The 10,947-nt window shown below is 42.8% G+C and overlaps 1 protein-coding gene across 1 annotated transcript; it reads left to right on the top strand.

Annotated features, from left to right (window-relative positions):
* Positions 1-439: 439 nt before the first annotated feature.
* On the top strand, positions 440-3,201 carry LOC309835271 (dipeptidase 2-like; the record flags this gene model as incomplete). Its single annotated transcript, XM_082674674.1, has 7 exons — positions 440-550; positions 876-1,002; positions 1,294-1,423; positions 1,648-1,789; positions 2,090-2,159; positions 2,280-2,456; positions 2,836-3,201. The coding sequence occupies exons 1-7, from the start codon at positions 525-527 to the stop codon at positions 3,199-3,201; spliced, it is 1,038 nt and encodes a 345-aa protein (XP_082530800.1). The 5' UTR covers positions 440-524.
* Positions 3,202-10,947: the final 7,746 nt, after the last annotated feature.

The following is a 10,947-nucleotide window of genomic DNA, read 5'->3' as shown; positions in this document are numbered from 1 at the left end:
GTGACCCTCTGAGAGAAGCACCCCAGCTTGGACAGGAAGGTTAGAGGTGGGGAGAGCAACCTAGGGCGCCCCCTCGGAGCAGTGGGAGTGGGAAGAGGGGCGGGGGCGGAGGGAACCCGCGATGGGAGGCGAGTGGGCTGTCAGCAGAGGCCAGCTTAGCCCGCGGGAGCTGCCTCTGAGCAGGGGACGGGAGGGCAGTGCCGCCCTGTGGCTGCCCGGCTTCGCGGATCGCGGCTCTCCGCACACGGGTCGCTGGGTCCTGTGCCTCTGTATCCCCTCCCTCACCCCGCCCCCCTCGCGAGGCCGCGCCGCTGGGTGGCCTGAGTCCACGGGCAGAACCCCATCGCCCGCCCCTCTCAGTCCCGCCTCTGCCCGCCTGCCTGGCCCTGCGCAGCTTGCGGCCCGGGGAAGGTCCCCGCGCACTCAGCGGCCTCTGCTGTGTCTGCTGCTGCGGCCCGTAACCCGTGCAGACCACGCCGGGCACCTCCGGCACCCCAAGTCCGCGGGAGCGCACGCGGGCCCTGATGCGGGACTTCCTGCTTGTGGACGGGTGGCTGCAGCGTGTGCGGGCTGCTGGGGGCCGGTGGGGGCCTAGCCTGGCCCTGGGCAGGGGAGGGGGTCCGGAGCATGCAGAGCTAGTGGGGAGGCTCCCTCACACCACCCCTGGATGTCCTGTCCATCATCTACAGATGCCCTTCCGCTTCTCTGTCATCCCCTCCCTGGTGGGAACCCCTCAGCCCAGGCCGCAGCTGCTCCTAGTATAGTCTGTGTGACAGTGTGAGGTGGGGACCCCCAGGCTGGCCCAGGCCAGGCAATGTGTCCTGCCTGATCCCAAGACCTAAGGAGCCCACCCGTTTGCCTTGACCTCCCTCCAGCCACAACAAGATGCCCCTGGTCCTGAGGCAGTTTTATCACAACGGGCTACAGTATGTTAATCTGCGCAATTTCAGCCATGGCCAGACCAGCTTGGACAGGCTGAACGATGGTCTCGGAGGTGCCCAGGTACCAAAGGGACACACAATGTGCCACCATGGCTGCTGGGGAATGTGGGGCCCTTTGGGGGCCTCAGAGACCACAGGTTAGTCACATTGGAACTAAGTTACCATAGTGACCTAGAAAGTGTCATGCCATGGATGCTGGGGGCTACAGGGGTCACAGTGAGCCAGCCTGACGGGCATCCAAGTACCACAGAGAAAGCAACACATTACATATGACTTCCGGGCACAGTGAGTGCTGTGCCAGCTGAGCCCCAAGGAGTTCCAAAGCCCAAACTAAGCCCTGGCCTTCCCTCAGTTCTGGTCAGCCTACGTCCCATGCCAGACCCACGAACGGGATGCTGTGCGCCTCACCCTGGAGCAAATTCACCTCATCCGCCTCATGTGTGCCTCCTATTCTGAGCTGGAGCTTGTGACCTCAGTTAAAGGTAGAAGGGGGACTTCCCTGGTAATCCAGAGGTTAAGACTCCACGCTTCCACTGCAGGGGGCTCGGGTTTGATCCCCGATGGGGGAACTAAGAGCCATCATGCTGTGCGGCACAGCCAAAAAAACAAACAAAAAAAGGTAAACAGACTGGTGGTGGTAGGTGTTAGGGACTTCAGTAAGCTTCCTCTGCCTCTGAAAATGATCATCTGACCTACCTGCCCCCAGCTCTCAACAATGCCCGGAAGTGGGCTTGCCTCATTGGTGTGGAGGACGGCCACTCACTGGACAGTAGCCTCTCCATCTTGCGTACCTTCTGTGCTCTGGGTGTGCGCTACGTGACACTCACCCACACCTGCAACATGCCCTGGTGAACACAGTGCAGGAGGTAAGGGCCCAGTGAGGCAGGGATCTGCCCAAGATCACGCTGGGGCCCAAAGCAAGTTTACCCCTGGGATCCGGCCCTGAACCTGGGTGGGGAGGGGAATGGAGGTTTGCAGAACAAGACTGAATCCCCAGAAGGGCCCTCCTACTACCAGGCACAGCCCAGTTTTGGTCCCTCCTCTTGCACCAGGGAGTTGCAGGTATAGACGGTTCGACAGAACCTCTTTCTAGGCTCTTGTAGCCAAGTCACGGCCACCAGTCAGACTGCCTCCTGGGCATCCTGCAGGACGCAGAGCTCAGCAAAGGGTATCCACCCCTTCTCCAGCAATGTCAGTCGGCTGACCGGCTTTGGCGAGGTAAGAACCCAGGTTCCATACCCTGCCCCACATGAATGTACAGCCCCACCTGTTCCCTACAGATAAATGCACACAAGATAAATGCAGCCCTGATGCCCTCTCCCCATCCTGTCCCTGCAGGAGGTGGTGGCAGAAATGAACCGCCTGGGCATGATGGTGAACTTGTCCCATGTCTCAGATGCTGTGGCACAGCGAGCCCTAGAAGTGTCACAGGCACCTGCCATCTTCTCCCACTCAGCTGCCCGGGGTATGTGCAAGAATACTCGGAATGTTCCTGATGATATCCTGCAGCTTCTGGTGAGAGACTGCCCTGGCCCTCAAAGCTAAAGCAAGAGATTCAAACCAGGAGCCCTTGAACCTGAGCCTCTTCTTCTTCAATTTCCTCAAACCCCAGGTTAAATATCTTCTGCCCCCAAAACCCATGGTCCACAGCCCCTGAACTCTTGAGCCCTAGATGGGGGTCTAGGTGGTAAGATACGCCTCCAAACCCGGAAACCCAGGGCCAAGACACCACCCAGACCAGGGCTGCGGCTCCTCCATTCACACAAACCCAGAGAGGAGACGACTCTGACCTCAAAGCCAGGGCTGAACACCTTCCTCACAGGGACCGAGAGAGTGAACAGGCAGGTGGCTGTGCTGGGGGCCAAGCTGACGGTCCACTGGTTCGCCCCTGCAGAAGAAGAACGGTGGCATCGTGATGGTGTCCTTGTCCGTGTGGGTGCTGCAGTGCAACTCGTTAGCCAACGTGTCTACTGTGGCAAGTGAGCCTCACCCTGGGCTCTCTGAAAACTCTGATTTGGAGCTGAAGCTGGGTCCAAATTTGGGGAGGACTTCAGAAGAGCCCCAGTGGTTTGACCCACCTGTTGGCAATAGGTACAGCTCCCAAAAACCCAATAATGGACGGTACACAGCACCTTGGTGCCTTGTGGAACTGGAGCCACAGAATCAAAACTGCGATACTGATGGGTATCAGGGAGGCTGTCAGACACTGCTTTATGTCAGAAACAGAAAGAAAATATCCACTATCAGAACTGTTGTTTGACTGACTTTTTTTCACATCTTTCTGACAAAATTCGTGAAGTTGTGAGTACCACAAGCATCATTACACTTCTGTTCAAGATGTAATCTCTGGCTCACAATCATTGTTTAGCTTCTGTATATTATATATGGTATAATACAGACGTTGCAGTACACGAAGGTCTGTATTAGTCTGGTTGGGCTGTTATAGTGAAATCCTATAGACTGAATGACTTAAACAGCAGAATTTTATTTTCTCACAGTTCTGGAGGGTGGAAGTCCAAGATTAAGGTATTGAATACCATAAGAATTGGTTTCTGGCGAGAACAATCTTCCTGGCTTGCTGATGGCTGTCTTCTTGCAGTGTCCTCACACAGCCTTTCCTCTATGAGCAGAGGGAGAGAGATCTCTGGAATCTATTCCTCTTCTTATAAGGACACCATCAGTCCCTGTCAGATTATTACCCCATCCTTATGACTTCATTTAACTTCAGTTACCTCCCTAAAGGACCTATCTCCTATCTTCTACAGTAAAATTGAGAGGGGCTTCAACATATAATTTTTGGGGGGACACAATTCAGTCCATAACAACATCTTAAGATAGCTTTCTCTGATTTTCAGTCTCTCACTAATACCTTCCTCTTTGTCTAGTAATTATTCAAGTTTCCTTAATTATTTTTTTTTTAATTTTCTTACATTATCCCTTCCCTTTAAATGCTCTCTTCACTTCTTAATTGGCATTTCTTGGAAATGAAGGCACCTTTCCTCACAATGTATTGATTACTCTCCCCACTGTAACACAGCGTCTTCTCCCATGACTTTCCTGAAATGGTTCCATTATTTTTCGTACAAGTTTAATCATCAAACCAGATGGTTTATTTTAAGTTCCCATAGGATTTTCCCTTTGGGAAACACCTGACTCCATTAAATGGTGCTTCTTTTAAAACTACCTTCCTTTATGTTTCATAGCAATCTTATGATTTCTGTTGGCATACCACCTAGCTTCTTTCTGTTCATTCTTTTTATTTTTTTTTCAGTTGTTTCTCTCCTCACTCCTTAGCGCTAGATACTACATACAGTTGGCCTTCTTCTCATCTCTTATATACTCTCTCTCTTACTCCAGCAGCTTTGTTTACCATTAAATATATTATCTGCCAGGCACCTTCCATATGTTACCAACATCTCTCCCTCTGTCTTTGTCATTTCAGTCTTCGCTATGCTCTCTGAGCTCTCACAGGGAGATCTATTTAACACAGGAATCTCAGTGGAAAACACTAGTAAGTTATTTCTCTACTAAGTGAAGCCCTTACCCATCACATGATCCTGATCCATCTTGCAGCCACGTCATCTGGACTATGTGACCTCCAATGTCACAATAGCAGAGGACCAGATAAGAGGGACATTGGCTCCTAATGACCTCAGCTCAGAAGTGATACACTTTATTCTGCTTCTTTGCCACTGGCCACAACTAATCAAAGGAAAACAGTCTAACTACAAAGGAGGATGAAAAATGTAGATAAGCACATAGGATATTTGATGAGCACTATCTCGAGGTGACATCACCTCCCATCAAACTTTTATTTCACAGAGAAAACACAGACTATAAAGCAAAAACACCCTTAAATAACTTTTTCTCTTTACATACAAGGATAGCTTTTCTACATAGTTTATAAATACCTATTCTCACTTCCTCAGTATCTTCCATTCATTTCCCCATCTCATTGGTATTGTTAAGGTTTTCCTCTTTAGCAATTTTATTTTGGCCCCCTCCCATTAGAAAGCTGCCCCCTTCCCTTTAAAAATTACTCTTGCTTGATGCCAAGTAATTCTCTAGCTACCTTTTCTCTCTTTCTAATTTCACAGTACAGTTTATCAAAAATTGTATTTATTCTCACTGTCTGTATTTTCTTATCTTTATGTACCTCGTGACTCACACAATTTTGCTATTTTCTTCTTACTTATCTGCACTGGAATTGCATTCACTGACATTTAATTTGTGATTAAATTGAATGAATATTGTTTGGTCATTATGTCACCTTTCAGCAATATTTGATTTTGTTGATCAAGTTTGTCATCTCAGAAAAATCTTTCACCTTAACAACAGTAACATCTTAATCTGCTACTTCTTCCTCCTGCCTCTGGACATCCTTATCTCTTTCATTGGGCACTCTCACTTTGCCCTCTCCCAAGAGATGTGTATTTCTCAGAAGCTCTCTTCTGCACTTGATAGATGGTCTCATCTACTCTTGTGATTCCAGCCACCATATATATCATAGATCTTGACCTAAAACCTACATATCTCTCTCCTGAGTCTCTTACAAACCTAACTAATTGCCAACTGAAAAACTCTGCCCAAATATAACATGGACACTTAAAATTAATTATGTGATGTTACTGAACGATTAATTTTACCTTCAGTACTTACTTCCACTATTCATCTCTCTACATCATTTATACCACCACTATTTGTCCAGTTGTCCAAGTTGGATACTGGGGAAACACTGAAGACTCTGGACTCTGACAACCCTCAGAATGGGAGAAAATATTTGCAAACGAAGCAACTGACAAGGGATTAATCTCCAAAATATATAAACATAAATAAATTTGTAAAATCTATAAGCAACTCCTGCAGATCAATATCAAAAAGAAAAAAAACAACCCAATGAAAAAATGGACGGAAGACCTAAATAGACATTTCTCCAAAGATGGCCAACAAACACATGAAAAGATGCTCAACATCACTAATTATGAGAGAAATGCAAATCACAACTACAAGGAGGTATCACCTCACACCGGTCAGAATGACCATGATCAAAAAATCTACAAACAATAAATGCTGGAGAGGATGTGGAGAAAATGGAACCCTCCTACACTGTTGGTGGGAATGTAAATTGGTACAGCCACTATGGAGAACAGTATGGAGGTTCCTTAAAAAACTAAACATAGAACTACCATTGACCCAGCAATCCCACTTCTGGGCATATACCTGGAGAAAAGCATAATTCAAAAAGATGCATGCACCCTAATATTCATTGCAGCACTATTTACAATAGCCAGGACATTGAAGCAACCTAAATGTCCATCAACTGCGAAATGAATAAAGAAAATGTGACACATATATACAATGGAATATTACTCAGCCATAATAAGGAATGAAATAGTGCCATTTGCAGAGACATGGATGGACCTAGAGACTGTCATACAGAGTGAAGTAAGTCAGAAAGAGAAAAACAAATATTGTATAATATCACTTATATGTGGAATCTAGAAAAATGGTACAGATGAACTTATTTGCAAAGCAGAAATAGAGACACAGATGTAGAGAACAAACACATGGATACCAAGGGTGGGGGAAGGGGGGTGGGATAAATTTGGAGATTTGGATTGACATATATACACCACTATGTATAAAATAGATAACTAATGAGAAACTATGGTATAGCACAGGGAACTCTACTCAATGCTCTCTGGTGACCTAAATGGGTAGAAATATAAAAAAGAAGGAATATATGTATAGGTATAACTGATTCACTTTGATGTATAGCAGAAACTAACACAACATTGTAAAGCAACTATACTCTAATAAAAATTAATTTAAAAAAATAAAAAAAACTCTGGACTCTGTATAATCATCCCTCACCTTCACAATTAATTCAGTAACCAAGTACTGTCTAACCTAAATTCCTACTATCTCTCAATATTGTCTACTTTTATTCAAGCCTCTTGTCACTACTTGGTTCTGAGCTACATTTTCTCTTATTTATGGAACATAAACTGTCTCAACTTTTAACAGAATAAATCTTTTAACAGAATAAATATTCATTGAGTACCTACAACACTGGTAAATAAGGACATTGTTCACATGTAGTTTACAATGTAGTAGGGGAAATGAACTATAAAATATAACTATACCTCTCATAGGTAACTGGACAGCCAAGTTTTATAAGAACACACAGAAAGGGAATTTAATCTCTAATGGAAGTTGTGAAAAGCCAGAGATTCAATGCTTATTCTGAAACTTATATGATGAGAGTGCATTAACCAAGGATTGAATGAGTAAAGAATCATACAAATTGATGACATAACCTGGAGAAAGTTCAACGTTAAGAGAAGTCTAACCCTGAAGTCTATTGAGTATTGCTGAAAATTTATGGAAGAAGGAGATGCTAAGTAAAGATAGAGAAACCAGATAAGGGTGGACTAGTAGGCAAGAGCACAGTGCTTGAAGCCTTTTCCCCAAAATTAAAGAGAAGCTATCAAACAGCTCTAAGCTGTTGATTGAAATTTAGGTTGCAATGCAGAGAATAAATAATACAGAAATAATACTGGAGTCAGGGAAAAAGTGAACTGGAATGTTACATCCGAGTAAGAAATGTAAAAGATATGACAATGGACATAGAGAAGAATGGACATATATATGTGTGTGTGTGTGTGTGTGTGTGTGTGTGTGTGTGTGTGTGTGTGTGTATAGTATAATTATGACAACTCTTAGGGATTGTTCCAATCAGATTTTAAGGGAGGGGAGAAGAGTAAAGAATGACTCTCAGTTTCTTGCTTGGTTAATTGGGGTTAAAACAGTTTGCAATAAAAAAGAATTAGCTTAAGTCATTTAATCATTTTAAGTGCATTCTGAATCCTATACAAATAAGTTTGAGAAATTTAAGAAAATTGTGTTTCCTTAAGTTTTGCATATCTTTTGTTATGCCATGTAAATTCCCTTCTTTTTCATATGATTAAAGAAAAGTTATGAAAAAAATAAGAGAGAAATGAGAGAAAATAAGATCTTATGAAAAATTATGAACGGTCTTTATCTGTTTTTGTGCTTACTGTAATTTCTTATTGTTTATCTCTCTATATACATATTCTGAGATATCTTCTCAGACCTGCTGAATCAATCTGTGAGGATTAAGTTTAACTAATCACTCAGATGAACCTAAAGTTGGTTCATCTACAGGAATAACCAACATAAGAGAGCAGTCGTGGTAGTCTCAAAATTAGAGAAGACTTCCCAATTATTCCCATTATGTCAAAGAGAGAATATGAGCAGGTACTTCAAGTATCCGAACCTCATATGATTAGATTCTGCAAAAGCATTTTAAATAGAAAAAATACATAGAAGAAAGGTTAAGACAAAACTTCCCCAGGATAAAATGGATCCCATATTTTCACCAGATGCCTTTATTTAGGAAAAAGAAATGTTAAAGAATTGTAACAGTATCCAACCTGGAAAACAAAATACAGAAATTTTCACCACTAAGCCTGAGCTCAGTACAACTCTGATTTAGTATTTTTTCAAGCCTTACACAGCAGTCTCTATTTTTAAAATATTTATAAGTAACCCATTTTGTAGGAAAACACCTATCTTTCATCATATGAATTATGACACTTTATACTTTTATTCCAGCCTAACTGTTATACTTTATTTTCTACCATTTGGCAACGTATACCCTATGCTCTAGTCAAAAAAAAATCTCATTTACAATCACTTAAATAGACTGTGTTGGTTCTCAAGTCCAGGATGTTCCTCTGCCTGGTATGCCCCTGACCTTCTCTCCACGTGGAAAATTCCTACTGACATTCAAAACCTAATTCCAAGACCCCCTCATTGTTGGCATCCTCTTCAATATCCCCTAGCAGGGTTATTGACTCCAAGTTCTGTTTTACAAAGTTACATTTTTATGATCTATTTATTTAATAGCCTATCCCTATTCAATTGTAATGAGTTGTTTATGCATCTCTCACACTCTCTTTTGAGTTTCCCTGGCCTTTACTTTTTCTTTTATCTCTTACCGGTAAGCACAGTGCTTGCCCCATAGTATGTGCTCAACGTGTTGGCTGAGTGAAAAAAGACACCTTTTAGCTCTAATCATTTGTGAAATTTCATTTAAAATGACATCAGATTACCCTTTCTTTCTTAACTTAATTTCTAGTACTATAGAATGTACACTCAAAACATCATCAGTGGCCTACAGAAACAGTGTTCTCACTGGACTTCATGCATATAGTCAACCCCCTTATAACTTTCTCTGGCATACAACTGCCAGATATGTTCTTAAAAAAAAAAAAAAATGTACCAACCCCTCACCTATTGGAAAACTTCCAGAAGCTCTCCATTCCTTATTGTATCTTTTCTACTTGATTTTTCAAATACCTCTGTCTTACTTAATCTATTCAGAACTGCCTTTTCTACATTTGGCTTTCATTTTCAATTTCATTCATATCATTATCTGCACTTACCCATAGAACCTAAGCATATTTCAGTTTCTTATGCAAGTTTCCTCACTAGAGGTCAAAGGGGCAAGGACTATTGTGATAAAATATTAAATAAATAGACGACAGGACTTTGTTCTATTGGTCTGGGAAAATTACTACCTGAAACAAAATAATTCTGGGAACTGAAGGGATCAGACCAGTCAGCTTTGTTTACTTCAGACTCAAATCAATGTCTTGTCTTTACCTGAGCTCTGGTTACATTTAGAAAAAAGTACTGTAAATACAGTGAATGAGCAAGGCCACTATCTGAGACGTGTCTGGGTCCTTAGTATAGTAACTGGGGGAATGGTAAGCGTTGGTCAATGTTTGCTGATTGATGACTCAATAGATCTGGTTAAGCCTCACCATCAGAATTCCACATTTTTTAACAAGCTTCTCAGTCTTTTCATCCTAAAGAAGAAACTAAAGAAAACCAGATGACAAGAATTTCAAATTGTAAAATATCCTGGTTGTCAAATTTAAATAGGGATATCCTGTGCAATGGAGAGGCTGGCTGGTGCCAATTTCACATTTTGTTCTCTAGTGTCTGGGCGAAGCCTGCTCTGCCAGTGAGCTGACAGGTCGAGAGCACTCCAGCTTCCACAGACACCTGAGAACCTTCTGTTTTTCATGGTGTTCCTGCCTTACCTAAGGGAAGGACTATATTCACAATGAAAAGAGTTATGATTAATCAGCAGTAGAGAGATTCTTCCACTTTCCGGGTGCCCACGTTAAGAGTCTGGTATAGTCAACACTCCCTCTAACATAGATCATGTATTGAAATGAGAAAACTATCACCTAATATGGCCAGAGAGATTAAGGGAGTTGGCCCAGCTGACCCCAGGAGACACCTCTAATTCAAAACCTAAACCATTAACATAGTGATTGTGATCAAGAAGACTTACAGCACATAAGAGATTCAAAAAGCATATTAATCCACCTCCGGCAACACTGCCAGTTTAAAAGGATGATTAACCTTCTCTCCCACTTGATTCAACCTGGCTATGTATTATACCACTCAAATGCCAGCAGACTCTATGCTTATGGCTTCCATTAGGTAGCACTTAGTATACACGAAAACTTTCTTCAAGAAGTAATTACTTTTGAAACCATAAACATTTCAGTTGGGAAAAGAGATAAAGAAAGGAGGTGCAAGTAAAGGGAACTAGGAAAAAATAAGAAAATACCCTCAAATATAAACATGTTGATTCAAAAAATAATTGAAAGGTGATTTAAACGATACTAGGTGAGCATTTATTCTGTTTCTGCTTTAAATAAAGCATTATATTCTATTTGTTAGGTGTTGTACTTGTTTATTATCTAATGTCCATTAAAAACCTCTTGAAAGAGATGTATTCATTCTGGTATCCTAAGCACCTATCTGGATGAACAGCACAAGCAATGGGAAGTCATGGGACATAATGGACCTTGCAAAGGCTCTGGAATCCATCTCTTACTTACGGTCTTTGAGACTCAGGCTCCTCCTCTATGTAGCGTTCCTAAAACTTAGTGGAAATAGA

This window comes from Grampus griseus, assembly GCF_964374135.1.
Source record: "Grampus griseus genome assembly, chromosome: 17".
Classification (NCBI taxonomy): domain Eukaryota; kingdom Metazoa; phylum Chordata; class Mammalia; order Artiodactyla; family Delphinidae; genus Grampus; species Grampus griseus.
This window is presented reverse-complemented; position numbering and strand designations above follow the sequence as displayed.